This window comes from Gorilla gorilla, chromosome 2 (assembly GCF_029281585.2).
Source record: "Gorilla gorilla gorilla isolate KB3781 chromosome 2, NHGRI_mGorGor1-v2.1_pri, whole genome shotgun sequence".
Lineage (NCBI taxonomy): Eukaryota > Metazoa > Chordata > Mammalia > Primates > Hominidae > Gorilla > Gorilla gorilla.
The window spans coordinates 130574981-130594110 of record NC_086017.1 but is presented as its reverse complement, the minus strand read 5'-3'; the positions used below and the strand labels follow the sequence as shown (position 1 = coordinate 130594110).

Sequence of the window (19130 nt, the reverse complement as noted above, 5' to 3'; positions counted from 1 at the left end):
CTATGTCAGAGTAAGGTACTTCTCACAAGAATTTAGCTATGCTGATAAAATCAGAATATAAGAGACAAGGTTAGCCATCTATAAAAATCATCTTAAAAACTCTGTGTCCAAAGCAGAAAAAGCAGGGTCTGGAAATCTAATTAAAATTCCTTTGAATGTAAAAAGAAAACAGCAGTCTAATCGATGACATTAACACACATGAAAGACAATGTGTTGTCAGGCTGGGCACAGTGGCTCATGCCTGTAATCCTAGCACTTTGGGAGGCCAGGGCAGGTGGATCACCTGAGGTCAAGAGTTTGAGACAAGCCTGGACAACATGGCAACACCCCATCTCTACTAAAACTACAAAAATTAGCTGGGTGTGGTGACACATGCCTGTAGTTCCAGCTACTCATAAGGCTGACGCAGGAGAATCGCTTGAACCCAGGAGGCAGAGGTTGCAGTGAGCCAAGGTTGCACCACTGCACTCCAACCTGGGTGACAGAACGAGATTCTGTCTCAAAAAAAAAAAAAAGACAATATGTCAACCAAAGCCCTGCACAAGGTCTAGAAAAGAGAATGTTATCCAGCAGCACAACCCCGCTGGCTGGTGGGAGCTTTCTAGTCCCTCTGCAGGAGCCACTCATCAGAGGTAGTAACAGGTGTTAGCATGGTCTCCCACCAACATCTGCCCTCAGCCAAGAAACACACCAGCCTTCTGAATACAATCTGGCTTCTTGTGAGGACTGTCCCATACTGAGAGATAATATGCTGACCAGCCAAGAGGAACAGCCTGATCCAGTAGGCAGTTATAGTTCTCTCTGTAAAGTAATAAATTTGCATCATGGCATCTCTAACAGTTTCCTGTGGATTTGTTTAGTCTGAGTCAGCCCTCTAAATCCTAACCAACTCTGATACCTTGCTCAAATTGAGTCTGGTGAGATGTGGCCCTGGGCAGGGCCCTTTGAGTCATTCCCACCCCAGAAGCAAGTCCGTCTTGATGACACCTCTGGCATTTCATTCCTCTTCGACTCCAACAGTCATCAGCCATCTCTCCATGTGGGAAGATAGCTATGGTAGCTGATCATCACTCAATCTTCTTTTGCTATTTCATATACATGAGCACTACCTTCTGATGCTGATTTTTCATGGAAAGATTTTTTAAATTGTGTTTTTATTTTTGAAAAGGACTGGGTTTAGATTTCATTTCATCTTGTTTGTTTTTCTGTGTCTGATGTTTGATACATAAGAATAAAGACAATATTTAAGTCAGAGCTTGGGAAACTAACACTGCTAAATTAGATTTGCTTTAAGCTAAACTATCCTAAGAATAAGCTGACAACGATATTGAATTTAGCATTTCAACTAAAAAGTTTCCAACTTACATTGGACGTCATTTCCAAGGTTGGAGTTGGAAGCCGAGGTTGAGGTATTGGGTTTCTTTGAAGGAAGCGAGGGGGTTTCTTTGCTTCAAGAACTTTATTCTTCTTATCCAACAGTGCCTGAAATAATGCCAATTAATATAATCTTTTTTTTAACAAAAATTTGCATAAATTTAAGGGGTAAAAGTGCAGTTTTTTACATGAATGTATTACATAATGGTTAAATCTAGGCTTTTAGCATACCCATCACCTGAATAATGTATATTGTACCCTATATTTTCCTTCATTACCAGATCTAGGTCACAGATATAAATATTAATCAGAATATTAATATTCTCTATGGTGATGCTAGGTCAGCTTGAGAAACACTAACAAGAATGTGTGTATCTCTCAAGAGGTGCTATGATATTCCTAAAAATATATTAACCGACCAGCCTGATGACCAACATAGAGAAACCCCATCTCTACTAAAAATACAAAATTAGCCGGGCATGGTGGTGCATGCCTGTAATCCCGGCTACTCGGGAGGCTGAGGCAGGAGAATCACCTGAACCTGGGAGGCAGAAGTTGCAGTGAGCTGAGATTGCACCATTGCACTCCAGCCTGGGCAACAAGAGCAAAACTCCACCTCAAAAAACAAAAAAAAAAGTTAACCACTGACTAAACATGGTTATATTCTTGGTGTATTCATCAAATGATGAGTAGATAAATAAAATGTGGTATATCCACACAATGGAATGTTACACAATCATAAAAAAAGAATGAAGTACTGAGATGTGTTAAAACCTGGATGAACCTTAAAAATACTATGCTAAGTGAAAGAAGCCAGACGCAAAAGGCCATATACTGCATGACTCCATGTATATGAAATGTCCAGAATAGGCAAATCCATAAAAAGAAAGTAGAATAGGCCAGGCGCGGTGGCTCACGCCTGCGATCCCAGCACTTTGGGAGGCTGAGGAGGGTGGATCACGAGGTCAGGAGATCAAGACCATCCTGGCTAACACGGTGAAACCCCGTCTCTACTAAAAATACAAAAAAAAATTAGCCGGGCGTGGTGGTGGGCGCCTGTAGTGCCAGCTACTCAGGAGGCTGAGGCAGGAGAATGGAGTCAACCTGGGAGGCAGAGCTTGCAGTGAGTGGAGATCGCACCACTGCCCTCCAGCCTGACAAACAGAGCGAGATTCCATCTCAAAAAAAAAAAAAAAAAAAACAATAGAAAGAAAGTAGAACAGTGGTTGCCAGGGGCTGAGGGGAAGGGGGAATTGGAAGTGAGCACTATTAGGCATGGGGTTTGTTTTGGGGATGACAAAAATATTCTGGAATTAGATAGTGGTGATGGTTGCACAGATTTGTAAATATGCTAAAAACTACTGAATTATATATTTTAAAGGGTGATTTTATTGTGTGCGAATTACATTCCCCCCGCTCCCCAAAATAAAGGGGCAAACAAAAACTGAAGGAATTCATGGCCAGCAGACATTCCCTGCGAGAAATGATAAAAAAAAAAAAGTTCTTCAGACAGGAGAAAAATGTTATAGATCAAAAACTTAGATCGATATAAGTATAAGAAGAGCAGAAGAGAAGGAATAAATAAAATATATTGTTGTTCTTATTTTTAATCTAAAAGATAACTGTTAGCTAAAGCAATAAAAGTAAAAACGTATTGGCTGATTACAGCACTTGGACAAGTGAAATGAATGACAGGAATATCACAGGGAAGAGAAGAAGGAGTCGGGAATAATCTGCTCTAAGGTGCCTGCTCTACCCATGAAGTGGCATAGTGTGATTTGAAGATGTACTTTTATTATTTTACATGTATAATCATATACTGGTCCACAAAGCAAGCCTCATGAAATTTCAAAGGATAGGTATCACACAGACTATGACCTCTGATCACAATGCAATTGAGTTAGAGGTTAATGAGAAAATGAGCAAACATTCCCGCATATTTGGAAATTTTAAAACACACTATTAAATACTCACAGATTAAAAAATCATAATGGGTTTTTTGATATTAGAAATTAAGAATGACAAATACTACATATCAAAACTAATGAAATGTACCAAAAGTCAGTATTTTGAAGGAAATGTTTAACCTAAAATACTTATATAAAACAGATGAATGCCTGAAACTGATGAGCTACATGTGCAATTTAAGGTAAGACCTGTGAAACAAACCCTAAAAAAGTAGAAAGAAATATAGAATAAATATAGGAGTATAAATTAATGTGATTAAAAAATATAACACAGAAAATCAACAAAATCAAAAGTTCATTGTTTGGAAACATAAATACTAAGAAAATAAGCAAGCCTTCATTCAGTAAACTTGATTAAGGAAAAGAGTTAAGGCATAAATAAACAACATTGTAAGTGAAAAGAGTAGACATGAATAAGATAAAACAAACATTTAAAAGATTATAAAACAATACTATCAACAATCATATGCCAAAAAAAATGGAAAAGGTAGGTGAAATGGAATTTATAAAAAAAAATTTACCAAAAATAATGCAGAAGAGTTCTATAAGTTGTAAAGAAATTGCAGTAGTGGTTAAAATTTTTCCTATGAAGAAAACATTTGTCCCAGATAATTTTATATGCATATTCTACCAAAGTGAAGGAACAAATCATCCCAATCTTATTTAAACTCTTCTCAAAAAAGAAAAAGGAAGGAATATTCTCAAGTTCACTTCAGGAGACCTGCGTAATTATAACACCAACCCCATACATAGTCAAAATGAGAAAGAAAAACAAGAAGGTCATTTCACTCATGAATGTGGAAGCAAAATCCTAATCAACAAATGAGTAAATCAAATCCAACAAGGTATTGAAAATAAGCTGTATGCTCTGACCAAGGCAGGTTCATCCCAGGTATGCAAGGATAGATTAATATTTATAAACAATTATAAATGTTACTACAATAATTAAAAAATATATACAAAAATTGTGTGATAGAGATATAAACATTTGATAAAATTCAACATAAACACATGATTAAAGGCTTTAGTAAATTAAGAAGAGAAGGGAACTTCCATAACCTAATAAAAAGAATCTATAAAAAATCTTAACAGAAAGTGACAGAATGATGAACACGGCATTCAGGATGGGTGAAAGGAGATGGGGGCGTGGGGATGAGGTGGGAAAGAACCACCTCGATATACATAAATTACTGTTAAGGTCCTGTTTTGAGGATAGGTTCCCATCAATTTTTATTAACTACTAAAATCAACTGAACAAACAAGCATGCATGGGCCAGTGATGAGAGTGTATCATAAAACAGTGGGCCTCGAGGTGTGGTTCCTGGACCAGCAGCAGCAGCATCACCGGGAAACTTATAAAAAAGGCAAATGCTCCAGCCCCACCTCAGACCTACTGAATCGGAAACTTTGGGGATGGGGCCCAGCTGCATGTGTCTTAACAAGTCCTCCATGAGATTCTGATGCACAGGAAACAATGAGCACCACCAGCATAAACCACAGATTCTGTACACCTATAGTCCAGCTACCAAAAGGGAAAGCCCAGCTGATGGATGACGTACTGTGAGTCTTGGGGAAGGCTTTAACTAGAGCCTTTAGAGCTTTAACTACATGAGAAAGGAGTTGAACATGACTCTTTTTCTTCATATGCCCTGATCACATGAACACAAAAGGGAGAAAATCGGGCCTATTACAGCTATTAACACCAACAATAGAAACTTGCTACACCTTAGTATAGCGTCAAATTTTATATAGAGATCCAAGTGGAAAACACTTTCAGAAAGTAATATGACTTCTGCAAATGGGGAAAAAAATCTCCAAGAAGTCTCCTGAAATGTGAAATGAGGGGAAATACACATTGGTTCAGCACAGCATGGGCAACCTCAGAAAAGTGCAGAGCTGAGAATGTAGGTCTATGTTTGACCCACTGGACATTGCTGCAATTTTTGGAGTGTAGCATTTATCTGCAAAAATCACACTAGAAGCATTTTGTCCTCCAGATAATGATTATACCTTATGAACCTCTGCCAACTCATAGTCCAACCTTGCTGCCCTCTTCAGAAAACCAGCTTTGGTGGTAATGACTTTAGGTTTTGGAGCTCTGATTCGGGGTTGTGTCACAAAATCTGGGAGACATGACTCAAGTTCCACTAATCCTATGGGAAGGAAGCACATGTTTTTAGTATCCAGTGCTTACGTTTATTATTTTTAAGGTATATTGTTAACTTTTGTAGCTGTTTGCCAAGCAGTTTCATTAGAATTGTTGAGAGGGTGTATCTCATATAATAGAATGAAGTGTCCCTGAAATGTAATAGCACATTTCCATATAATTAACTCATGTTGTCAGTGACTTAGACTGTACAATGAGAAATGCATTCTAAAGTGAAAATATTGCCCTACAAAAAAGTAGCAATTCCACAATAACAATCAACAGAAAATTAATGATTCTATGATATGTGGTGCCACCCTTCTAAAGTAGACGTTCACCAATTTATTACATTTTGCTCTGGAGATGGCCAGCCAGAGCTACAAGTTCAGCAGTGTAACCAGCAACTCATGATCTTGGCCATGTGATACTTCAATTTGTCAGTGAAATTAAATAACTAAATAAGCCTCTTTTGAACTTCATAAGAGGTATAGTCCTCTCCATGAACTTATCACCTGGTTCTCCATCCTCTTGCCCACTAGTTTTTTGACATTTCTTTATAAAAGGTTGATTTCATTATACATATTTCTTGTTGGCTTCATAAACCTGGAATAAAACTTTTCTCAATTTCATTGTTAAATAACTTTGATTATTAGTGACATTAAACATTTTTTAACATTTACTAGCTAATTGAATTTGGTCCTTGCTGAACTGTTCTATAGTGTGTCCATTTATTTATTTGGGTCTTAGTAGTTTTTATTGGTTTGTATCATCAGTGTTTATTGCAAATATTTTTATTGCTTAGCTTTTAATCTAAATTTCTACATTTTATATATTTAATCATATTTCTGAGACAACCTTCTTATACTGGATTTCTAATTATGTAAATTGCTTACCTTCATAGGTGTTGAGATAGTAGTTTTTTACTACAAAGTCCTCTGAGTTGTTGTCTGGGAAACACCCAAGACGAGACAGAGGTCCATAGACCTGTGATGCATAATCAGAATAATCCTTGATGATATTTCTTCTCTCCAACTTCCCTTCTATATTCTTTCTCTTTCCTACAAGTTTTCTGATTGCTGAAATAAAACATACCTCCATGACTATCTCTAAAATATTGTTCTGAGTTATACAAATGCAGAAGAGTAAGCCAATGCTAGTGTGATTCACAGAGAAGCTATTGAAATGAATGAATTTCATGATGACTCACGACAGCCAGAATGTAACATTAAAAACAGAGATCTGCCATCTGTGTGGCCCAGATTGTCATGAGACAGGCAGGAGTGACAGAAGCAGAATCAGCTAGTGTCCTCAATCGGTACTCGTCAAAAATCTTTTATAACTGCATTTCAAGCTCCAGGCCAAGAAGAGGTATTCAGTAAAAGTTTGTTAAATGAATGAAACTCAAAGCAACTGGAAAATACATGTTCAGTGGGGAACTAGGGAATTATTCTCCCCTACAAGAATAATCAAAAGCAAAGACTACAGGTTCATCTTGGTTAACACCAAAATAAACCAAAGACTGTCTCAGCTTACAGCTTTCTGAACTGTTTGGCAGTCAGAGGGAAAGGCTCAACTGTGCACATCAGGAGTATACTCATCTAAAGAGTCATGCTCGCCACCTCCTGTGCTCCTCTCCTCTCAAATCCCATCACAGACCCAAGACCTTTTGGCGGCTCTGCATTGTGCGTTTTCAACGGGGGTTAAAATCTTATACAAGATCGTGACGTCATGCTGCAAGAGAGGGCCTGTGTGCCACTGCTGTCTTGGGGATATTGTTTATGTTTGATTCTCAGAACTTCTGGGTGTGACTTGGGTTTTAGAATTAAGTAAAAATGATTTAAATTTTATTATTCACCTACAAAAATTAGTCAGATCTATCATTAGTTATGCCAAGTACTGAAAAAAATGTTGATTGTATCTAAATAAATATCTAGCAGTTAAGTGCTCTTTTCTCAAAAAGAAAAATTTTAAATTTAAGTTCACTAAACATAATTTTAAGCAATAATTTGTTTTTGTGATTGTTTTGTTTTTGTTGGAAAAATAAGTTTTGAATGATTTTTTAAAATGTGATTATATTGTGAATGAGTACATATATAAATAGTCTGCACATGTAATTGATACTATTTATTTATTTATTTTGAGACAAGGTCTCTGTCACCCAGGCTGGAGTGCAGTGGTGCTATCACAACTCACTGTAGCCTTGAGCTCCTGGGCTCAAGCCATCCTCCCACCTCAGCCTCCAAGTACCTATGACTACAGATGTGTACCATTACATCAGGCTGTTTTTAAAAAAAATTTGTAGAGATGGGGTCTCACTATGCTGCTCAGGCTGGTCTTGAACTTCTAGCCTTAAGCAATCCTCCCACCTCAGCCTCCCAAAGTGCTGGGATTACAGGCGTGAGCTACCTCTCTTGGCCTTAAATTTTTCAAATATAAATTTAACTTGAATCTTTAATTCAGTCATTCTTAATCTTGCAGTGAATAAAAATAATAAACCATATACTTCCTCTTTTCATGTATAAAGTACAGATATACATATAGTACATAAACATATATATGTTATATCTGCGGTATTAAAATTTCTTGTAGCAAGGTGATTAGGAAAAAGGATGTCTAAAATGTCTCCTTTAAGGGCAAAATGAAGAAAGCGTAAGAAACAGGGCTCTTTATCCAGGGCTGTGGACCATGAATATGGGGAACCCAACACTTATCCCACCACACACACACACACACACACACACACACACACACACACATACACATTATTTCAGTAACTCGACTACCTGTTAGGACACTATCACTTGATTTTCTTAGTAAGGGAATTTCCTCCATTCTTCTACCTTTAAGAAATAACTTATCTCTTAGCCCTTACCTATGTGATTCCCAGGACCAAAACAGAATTATATCATAGTTAAGTCAGGTTTGGTCAAAGATCCAAAGCAAAGCCCACTTTTCCACTGTCTTCATTGTTCATACTACACCATTACTTGATACATGCGTGCGCTGAATTTTTGCCATTTTTGCCTCTTTTCCCTCCTGCAGTTTAGACCACCGGGCATTCAAGTGCTTCATATTCACTTCATTCTGATTCTCTTCACGCTTCCTCAACAGCTCTTTTAGAACTTCCAGGCGAATCTCCTGCAGTCTTCAAGTAAATTACAAAACAAAAAGAAGCATATGGCATCTCAAACAGAGGGCAAGGGAACAGCTGCCACAGACAGGCTCTTCTCTGTGGGCTGGTATCATATTCATGTATTGTCAAAAGACCACTCTGGCAAAAGTATGACAGATGAATTGAGGGCGTGGGGGAGGCAACTCAATAGAGACTCTCTATATAATAGGAATATATATGGGTGTAGTTCTCAAGGATGAAGAAGAGTATGCCAGGCAGATGGGGTAAAAGAAGGGCTCTCTAGGCAGATGGGCCTAAAGGAACAGTAAGAGGTTTGTGCACAGTGCCAGGTTGAGTGGTATTCCTGGAGGGTTACATAATAGGGGGAGTGAAGAGGAAATGCGGTTCTGGCATGCTATCCTAAGGAGTGAGGTGAAAATGCCAGTTCCTGGCATATAATAGGTACTCAACAAATGTTTGTTTCCTTTCCTCCTACCTTCAACTTGTTCTCCTTGGGCTACCTTGCTCATGTGCATCCAACAATGCACAGATGACTTTGTTATCTGTACCTCCAGCTTAGATATTTCTTTTTTCTTTCTTTTTTTTTTTTTTTTGAGACAGAGTCTCACTCTGTTGCCCAGGCTGGAGTGCAGTAGCCTGATCTAAGCTCACTGCAGCCTCTGCCTCCTGGGTTCAAGCGGTTTTCATGGGTCAGCCTCCCGAGTAGCTGGGACTACAGGCACCCACCATCACACCTGGCTAATTTTTGTAGTTTTGGTAGAGATGGAGTTTCACTACATTGGCCAGGCTGGTCTCGAACCCCTGGCCTCAAGTGATCCCACCTTGGCTTCCCAAAGTGCTGGGATTACAAGCATGAGCCACCATGTCCAGCCCAGCTTAGATATTTCTGAACCAGAATTTCCATCTATTTGAATCTCCAGTCGCTGCTTGACAATTAAAGAAACAAAACAAAACCCCACTCATTTCTTCCCCCAGAAGTCTGTCCCTCTTACACCTTCTTCCCGCTGCTAAGGATCTCTCCTTGGAAATGCTTCTTGTATTCCCTAGCTCATGTCTGGTCATATCACTCCTAAAGTGGACTCCTAGCTGCTAGTCTGTCCTTCTAATCTTTGCTCCACCCAGCTGTCAAGGTTTTCCTTCCTAAAACAGAGATTTGAACATACATTTTACTCCTGCTTAGAAATTCATACCTGAATTTATTCACTTACTCATTTGTCAAATATTTATTAAGTGCCCACCATATGCCAGGCAGGAACAATGATGTACAAGATAAAACACCTTCTCTCAACAAGCACTGTTCTGGTGGAATAGGCATAAGAACCGACATTTCCCGCACAAGGAGATACATACCAGGCTAGAAGAGTGAAAACTCTTCGTGGAAGAAGAAAGGATAGGGCAGAGGGAAAAGAGGGAACAGGTGGGGAAGGCTTCCTTAGAGGAGCTGTTAACTCAGGGTTGGGATTTGCTACATTGACAAAGGAAAAGCAGGGCCTCAGCAGGGGAAGCTGAATGTTCAACTCAAAAGGACTGGAGGGACAGCAAGATGTCACGCTGGCAGGGTTTCTCAGAGTGAATGCACTTGAGAGGGGCGAGAGTGTAGTGACAAATGAGAATGGAGAGGTAGGCATTTTTAAAACTAAAACACACACCCCAGTCACCTTTCCCTTTAGAGTTAGAAATGCTAGGTTCAATTTTCCATGTCACCACTGACCTCAATCTCTTCAATGGTAAAGTGGAGTTAATAATAGTACCCTCTTCATGAAGTTGCTGTGAGCATTAAGTGAGTTAATGTATACATGAAGTGCTCTAACAATAGTCTCAAATTTAAGAGTGCAGCATAATCTGGAGGGCAGGTTCTGACACAGATTGCTGGGCCTCAACCCCTGATTCAGTAGGTCCTGGGATGGGGCCTGATCACCTCATTGCTACCAAGTTCCAAGGTAATGTTGATGCTGCTGGTCTGTGGAGCACACCTTGAGGTCTATATGCTTAGAACATCATCCGGCACATAGTAAGCCCTCTATAAGTGTTCCATGCTCTATAGATATCTTCTTCTTCATCTGATATCATTGACAGAACCCCTTATAGTCCACTTATCATCATCATCATCATCATATTATTATTATTATTGACAGAGCTCCTTACCATTCACTTATCATCTGATATTGACAGAGTTCCTTATAGTCCACTAATCATCATCATCATCATCATCATTATCATCATCAATCTGATATTATTGACAGAGCTCCTTATAGTTCACTGGGGCAGGAAGGGGCAGGAAGATGGGCAAGGAGACGGTGCAAAAAATCTCAGACCAACACTTCTCAAGTATTGGTCTACCTGATAGCTTCTGATATTATTGTCTGATATTACTATCTGCCTGATGGCTTCTTACCTACCCTTCAAAACCCAGCTCAGAAGCTACCTCCTCTTAGTAGTTTTCTTTCTCAAATTGCCCACCTTAAATAGAACTAACTGTTCTTTCACGTGGGTTCCACCAAGCACTTTTTGTACAGAACAGCACATCACCTGATAGACACAGCCTGAGAGGGGTTGGTCTAACTAAGATCTTTTGTCCCTTCCTTGTCCACCTTCCCTGCTCCCCCTGCCCCAGTGGACCATAAGGAGCTCTGTCAGCAAGAGCAGTTTCCTATTCATCCCTATTTTCCCAACTCACAGCACAGAGTCTAGCATGTAAAAGGGACTCAAAATACATGTATTAAAATTGCCCTCAGTTTAACAAACGTACTTGCTTTCTCAGGTGACGCCTTCACTCTGGCCAAATACATTTTTAACAGTTTTAATGCCTTTTGAAAAGACACATATCTTTCCAAAGTACAATAATAAATTTAAATTTCTGCCAACAGGATTGGGTATTTGACACCTACTTTGCCCAAACACTATTTTTTTACTAAATTGCAAGCTTTTATCAAAACATCACAAAGCCTAGATTCAGGCTTAATCTGAAGGTGTTGCAAAAAATTTAACATATTCCAAATTTAGCACCAAGCTGAGACTCTAACTCTCTGGGTCCCTCTCTTGTGTGTAAGGGTCCTTGGTAGCATTGCTTAGAGCAATAAAGTGCGTCAGCACAGCCTAGCACAAAGGACAAACTCAGCAAACGCCCTTCCTTTGTTCTTGCTAGAGAGTTATAATTTTTTGGTTCTCATAATCTCTTATCATTTCCACATATCAGCAACAACTCCATTACTGAAAATATATCAGTTAAAATAATTGAAAACCCAACCACAAGTACCTCAGCATATTGTTATTTATGTATATTGTTATATACTCATCTCTTAATGGAAGAATTCCATAATTTGTCTTTTAACTAGGAAATGCCCCATCAGCTCTAGCTAGCACGCAAGGCATCCTGACTGTGAACCCAGTGTCTTGGGTCGGGGTGGGGGGTGGGTAAGAGCTAGGACTAGCGCCAAGGCTGTTTGAAGGGGTATGAAGGAAGCCCAGGCACTGGGACAGTGGCGCTGGGAATGAACATGAAGGGACAGTTTGAAAGGTGCTTTGCAGAAATTAGTTGGATTCTGTGACAGTTAAGATAGATACTAAAGAGAAAAGGGAAAAGAAGAATCAGAGATGCCCTTCAGGAGTTGTTCAAACCTGGGTTCCATGCTGAGCTTCTTCAAACACACAGAGGGCATTCCACATTTTTATGTTTTTGGAGAGAAAATCATACAGAGCTTCTGGACCACATCAGAAGCATGTGACTGCTCCTGAAAGAACCGGATGCCCAATTTCCTATCTCTATAGGTTGAGGATTGCTTTTCAACCCATACATTTGGGAGAATGCTTTGCAGATATAAAGTATTAACATTATTCCCACCAGTGCAGGAACAGTTGTCTGGGTGATAGAGAACCTACTTTTCAATCTCCTGCTCTCTGAAGGCCCACTCCTTCCTCTCCATTTCATTCATCATCTTCCTCCTCTTCTCAAACTGGGAGGTGTCACTCAGAGCGGGGAGAGTGGCTTCCCAAGCACGCTTCTCGCGGGCTCTTTCTATCATCTCCACCTCAGCTTGTCCTGCTGGAAGACCCCGACCTGCAGGATAAAGCAGCACAGCTTAGGAGCAAGTGAGCTGACCCACGCACCCTCCAGTATATAATTAACTCCCTGTCAGTTCCTTTCCTCTTCTCCAAATTCAAGGGCCATGACAGGATAACATGACATTAGGGAACAGCCTCTAGATGTGCCTCACAGCTTGTGTTATCTGTGCCCCACTGCCTCTTGCTAGTAATTGAGCCATAAGACATTTTAGTTGCATGTAGAATGCTGGAATGCATTTGAAGAATATTAAGTGACTACTGAATAATCACACCTTGGAATGCTCTGTAATAAATTTATATACTGAAATACAAGGCATTTTCAGAGCCCTGAGGTGGGAAAAATATGGGGTAGGGAATTTGTTGGATAAAAGTGAAAAATATATACTTTTTTTTTTCTCTTTTTTGTGAATCAAGGTCTCACTCTGTTGCCCAGGCTGGGGTATAGAGATGTGATTACAGCTCACTGTGGCCTTGACCTCCCGGGCACAAATGATCCCCCCACCTCAGCCTCCCAAGTAGCTGGGACTACTGGCATGTGCCACCACACCTGGCTAATTTATTTTTATTTTTTTGTAGAGACAAGGTTTCACCATATTGCCCAGGCTGGTCTCAAACTCCTGGTTTCAAGCAATTCTTCCGCCTCAGCCTCCCAAAGTGTTGGGATTACAGGTGTGAGCCACTTGGCCACATACTTTTTTAAAAAATAACAGAAAATGAAGACACTAATCACTAGCTGAGAATTCACCATCTTTGGGTTTTGTCCCCACAGTGAATGTAAAATTTAGGGCTATCTCTTACCTCCAACTTTAAGCATTCAAAGACACAATACCCGTAGGTCAGGCAGGAGGATGTGGCCACTGGATATGTCTCCTGACCAGCTTCGAGACACTGGCTGAGACCTAAACCAACGTATGCCTCCCTGGATCAAGTTTTGAGGATGCCAGCACACTTAGGTGCCTAGCACCTCTAAATGTGGCCTTGCAAAAGCAGGTAAAGGAAAAGGAGGCTGGAACAAGTTTCTTGTTTGATCACTGAACCACAATAAGCCAACCTTTGTTTTATTTTCATTTAAAAATATAATTATACAGAAAAATCTAAGGAAATAAGTAATAGGTCATATTTCTACCACGTACAGTAGGGCATGCCTAAGATTTGTGTCTTATTTCAGATCTTTCGTAATGTTTATGCTTTTAAAAAGCAAATAAGTAATATATGAATTCACTACCTCTTGTTTTTAATATTATGGTATTGTTAGCCAGGCGTGGTGGTGGGCGCCTGTAGTCCCAGCCACTTGGGAGGCTGAGGCAGAAGAATCACTTGAACCCCAGAGGCGGAGGTTGCAGTGAGCCAAGATCACTCCACTGCACTCCAGCCTGGGTGACAGAGTGAGACTCCGTCTCAAAAACTAAATAAATAAAAATAAAATAAAATAAAATTAGGGTATTATAGAGAAGGCTAAAGTTCTGTACTCTGCTTCCTCATTCTGATCACCTTCCCAGAGGCAGTCACAATGATGCATTTGGTGAGGAGTAATACCACCAGCTCATCTTTTTACTTTTATAGATGTATAAAGAAGTAAATAAATCTGTATACAAAATACCACATATATGTATGTGTATATATGTATATATATGTATCTACATATTATTTTGTGGGTCTTGCGTGGCATTTTCTTTAGTAATTTAAAAAATAACTATGAAAATCATACCATAAATATGCAGACTTAACAACTGTACACATTTTGTCATATATACTTCACATTTTTTAATAAAAAATTGAAACCTTTTAAACAAAGCCGATGTACCTTTTAACTACCACATGGAGCCCCATTCCCTTCTCCCATTTCCCCAAGTAAACACAAAAAGGAATTTGTGGTTTTCTATTCAATCTTAACATTTTATATACAAATTTATGTGTCTATGAATTATAATAATAATAAAACCTAACATTACTTAAGCATTTTTATTATGCCAAGCACTTTTTTTTTTTTTTTTTTTGAGATGAAGTCTCGCTCTTGTCACCCAGGCTGGAGTGCAATGGCACGATCTCGGCTCCCTGCAACCTCTGCCTCCCAGGTTCGAGTGATTCTCCTGTCTTAGCCTCCCTAGTAGCTGGGATTACTTACAGGCACCTGCCACCACGCCTGGCTCTTTTTTTTTTTTTTTGTATTTTTAGTAGAGACAGGGTTTCACCATGTTGGCCAGGGTCATCTCAAACTCCTGACCTCAGGTGATCTGCTAGCTTCAGCCTCCCAAAGTGTTAGGATTACAGGCGTAAGCCATCACGCCTGGCTATTAAGCACTTTTATTATGCCAAGCACTTTTCTAATGCATTTAATCTTCAACAAATCCCTATCACATAAACATAATTACGCTTGTTTTACAAATAAAGATACTGAAGGGCTAAAAGGCTAAGTAACTTGCACATGGCAGTCTGAACCTCGTATTTTTGTGCACTATACTATACTTCCTGTCTAGTAAAAGCAAATATGAACCAAAAATGAATTCTATAGAAGCAAGACACAGTACTGATGTTTATTTAATATTTACATACATGGTATTGTACTATAGCTATTCATTCTGCAGCTTGCTTTTTTTACTCATCTTTGTTTTGGAAGCCTAGCTGTACTGATATATACAGATCTAGTTTCCTTCTTCCACTATAAGGCTTTATTACAATTTAAGCTATCTATCTTCTCAAATGACATTTAGATTGCTTTTAATTTTTTGATCACACATAATGTTGCAACAAACATCCTTATACTGGTCTCATTGTACCATATGTGAGCTTCTCTAGGATTCTTAGAAGTAGAAATGCTAGAGTCTAGCAGCTACATCATAAAATATGATCATTTTTAATTCTGGATATTGCTTAATTTACCCTCAGAAGTATATTTTTGCCCCTGCCTTCTGAGATCCCCTAATGGTTCCTCTCCCATGGTGCATGCTTCACTTCCTCCCACATTGCATCTGCCCAATCTCAGCTGCTTTTTGCAGTCCTTACAAATATTTACTGGTTCATGAATTACATATATTTTTAGTTTTACTGAAAATGGAGTTTGTGGGAGTATTGTTGTTTTTGCTTTTGTATAATTTCTGGGAAGAGAAGATGAAAAGTGCTAATTTACCCAGGCATAGTTATATTGAGAGTGGGAATCTGGATTAGAACTACTCGAAGGTATAAATTATTTGAGGGAGAAGTCTTATCTATTCAAGCATGAGTTTCCCATTGATAAATATTTTCTCTCTTTTCACCAAATCTTTGTTTATGTGCTTAAAGAATAATTTATACTTTTCACCATAAATCCCTTGTACATTTTTATTAAGTGATTCCCTAGGCACTTTGTTATTCATTGCTACTGTGCATGTAATTTTTTTCAGCCAAGTGAGGTGGCTCACCTATAATCCCAGCACTTTTGGAGGCTAAGACAGGAGAATTTCTAGGTCCAAGAATTGGAGACCAGCCTGGGCAACATAATGAAACCCCATCTGCACAAAAAAATATATTTTTTTAATTAGCGTGGCATGGTGGTGTGGACTTGTGGTCCCAGCTACTTGGGAGGATGGGGTGAGAGGATCACTTGAGCCATAGGGTTTGAGGCTGCAGTGAGCTATGATCACATTACTACACTTCAGCCTGGGCAACAGAGTAAGACTCCATCTCTAAAACAAATAAATGAATGTAATTTTTTTCAATATTTTTTTCTTTTTTTTGGCAGAGTCTTGCTCTGTCACCTAGGCTGGAGTGCAGTGATGCAATCTTGGCTCACTGAAACCTCCTCCTCCTCGGTTCAAGTGATTCTCCTGCCTCAGCCTCCCGAGTAGCTGGGACTACAGGCATATGCCACCATGCCCAGCTAATTTCTCTGTATTTTTAGTAGAGACGGGGTTTCACCATGTTGGCCAGGCTGGTCTTGAACTCCTGACCTCAGCTAAATAATTTTTCTTTTCTTTTTCTTTCTTTCATCTTCTTCTTCCTTTTTTTTTAGAGACAGGGTTGCACTCTGTTGCCCAGGTGGGAATACAGTGGCAAGATCATGGTTCACTGTACACTGTAACCTTGAACCCCTGGGCTCAAGCAATCCTGCATCAGCTTCTTGAGTAGCTAGGACCACAGGTGTGCACCACCACACTTGGCTAATTTTTCTTTTGTAGAAATGGAGGTCTTACTATGTTGTCCAAGCTGGTCTCAAACTCCTGGCCTCAATCAATCCTCCTGCCTTGGCCTCCCAAAGTGCTGGGATTACAGGTGTGAGCCACTGCACCTGGCCTCAACAATTTTTCTAATTGAATATTTCTCTCATATAGGAAAGCGACTGATCTATGTTGACTTCTTGTTGAATTCTCTTTTTAGTTCTGATAATTTATTTTTCTAAGAGAGCACGTGTGCAAATAAGGATAGTTTTGCTGCTTCTTTCTAATCGCCATGCCTCCATTTTTCTCTTATCTTGCTGCACTGACTCAGTGTTCCTCAACCAGGGTGCTATTGCCATAATGCGCAGATAATTATTTGTATGAAACTCCCCCAAGCAGTACAGGATGTTTAGTATCCATGCCAGCCTATCAGCTATACCCTGTCCCATGAGCTAAATACCAGAAGCACTTCCTATCATTATTACATAGAAAAATGCCACTCATATTCCCCAATGTTCCTGAAAGGAGAGATCATAGCCAGGCTTGATAAACTCTGGGCTAAGATCTCCTCTACGTTGTTAAATAGTAGTGATAATGAGCATTATCAAGGTCTTTTTCTTTTAAGGTAAAGCTTCTGAAGTTTCACCTTTAGTATGATGTTTATTACAGGCTGTGGTATATACTCCTTATTAAGTCTCTAAAGTTTCCTTCTGCTCCCAGTTTATTCAGAGTATATGTCATAAATGAGCACTGCATGCTATAAAATACTTTTTCCTGCACCCAGAGGATTCTTCCTATGTTTTCGGTTAAAATGGTAAATTACATGAATGGCTTTCTGGTATTGCAACAAACTTGAATTTCTCTGATTAACTCCATTTGGTTATAAGTCACTCTTTTAAAATACAGCAAGATTATATTGCTAGTATCTTATTTAGAATTTTTTTGCATATTTCTTCATATGTGAGATTGGCCTGTAAGTTTCCTTACTAGTATAGTTGGCCCTTCATATCCATGGTTCTACATCTGTGGATTTGACCAACTGCAGGTTGAAATTATTTTTTTTAAACTGTGTCTGTTCTGAACATGTACAAACTTTTTTCTTGTCATTATTCCCTAAACAATATAGTATAATAACTATTTATGTATAATTTACATTGCATTAGGAATTATAAGTAATCTAGAGTTTAAATATATGGGAGGATGTGTGTAGGTTATATGCAAATGCTATGCCATTTTACATAAGAGACTTGCGCATCCAAAAATCTTGGTAGGGTTGGAGGGTCCTAAAATCAATGTGCTACCAATACTAAGTAATAACTGTACTGTCCTCATTCAGTTTTCAAATTAAGGTTATACTGGTCTCATAAAATGAATAAATTAACTTTTATTCTGTGTTTCCTGAAAGAAGTTGCATAAAACAGTTTATTTGTTCCTTAAAGGTGTGGTAAACTTACCTGTAAAACTGTTTAGGCCTGGTGCTCTTAAAAGGATTTTTTTTTTTCTTTTTACCAAGTCAATTTCTATAGTTACTCTTCTATTCAGGTTTGTGATTTCTTCTTAAAACCAACTTAGTAATTTACATTTTCTTTAAAAATTGTATAATTTATCTAAGTTTTCTTTTCTTTTTTTTTTTTTTTTGAGACAGAGTCTTGCTCTGTCGCCCAGGCTGGAGTGCAGTGGCATCATCTCAGCTCACTGCAAGCAGAGCCTCCCGGGTTCACGCCATTCTCCTGCCTCAGCCTCCCGAGTAGCTGGGACTACAGGCGCCCGCCACCATGCCCGGCTAATTTTTTTTTTTTTTTTTTTTTTTGTATTTTTAGTAGAGACGGGGTTTCACCGTGTTAGCCAGGATGGTCTCGATCTCTTGACCTCATGATCCACCTGCCTCAGTCTCCCAAAATGCTGGGATTACAGGTGTGAGCCACCGTGTCCGGCCCCTAAGTTTTTTTTTTTTTTAATTTATGTATTTGAGACGGAGTCTCGCTCTGTCACCCAGGCTGGAGCACAGTGGTGCAATCTTGGCTCACTCACTGCAACCTCAGCCTCCTGAGTAGCTGGGATTACAGGCACCCACCACCACGTCTGGCTAATTTTTGTATTTTCAGTAGAGACGGGGTTTCACCATGTTGGCCAGGCTGGTCTCAAACTTCTCACCTCAAGTGATCCGCCTGCCTCAGCCTCCCAAAGTGCTGGGACTACAGGTGTGAGCCACCACGCCCAGCCTTTCTAAGTTTTTAAATATAGGGCAAAAGATATTCATAGCACTCTCGTATTTCTTAAGTTGTTTATTCTGTAGTTACTCTGTCCCCCTTTCT

General features: G+C 39.3%; 1 protein-coding gene across 7 annotated transcripts in view; it reads right to left on the bottom strand.

The window, feature by feature from the left end:
- Positions 1-19130, bottom strand: part of CFAP91 (cilia and flagella associated protein 91) — a 75129-nt gene that overhangs the window by 39090 nt on the left and 16909 nt on the right. For all 7 annotated transcript variants that reach the window (XR_008678672.2, XR_008678671.2, XM_004036127.4 and 4 more), the window contains 5 exons: positions 12500-12677; positions 8475-8632; positions 6381-6563; positions 5352-5494; positions 1366-1482 (listed from right to left, as the gene is read on the bottom strand). Coding sequence is in view for 5 of the 7 variants with exons in the window: in XM_004036127.4 (XP_004036175.4) it covers positions 1366-1482; positions 5352-5494; positions 6381-6563; positions 8475-8632; positions 12500-12677 (779 nt within the window). In the remaining 2 variants the exon portion in view is untranslated. The remainder of the gene's footprint in view (positions 1-1365; positions 1483-5351; positions 5495-6380; positions 6564-8474; positions 8633-12499; positions 12678-19130) is intronic.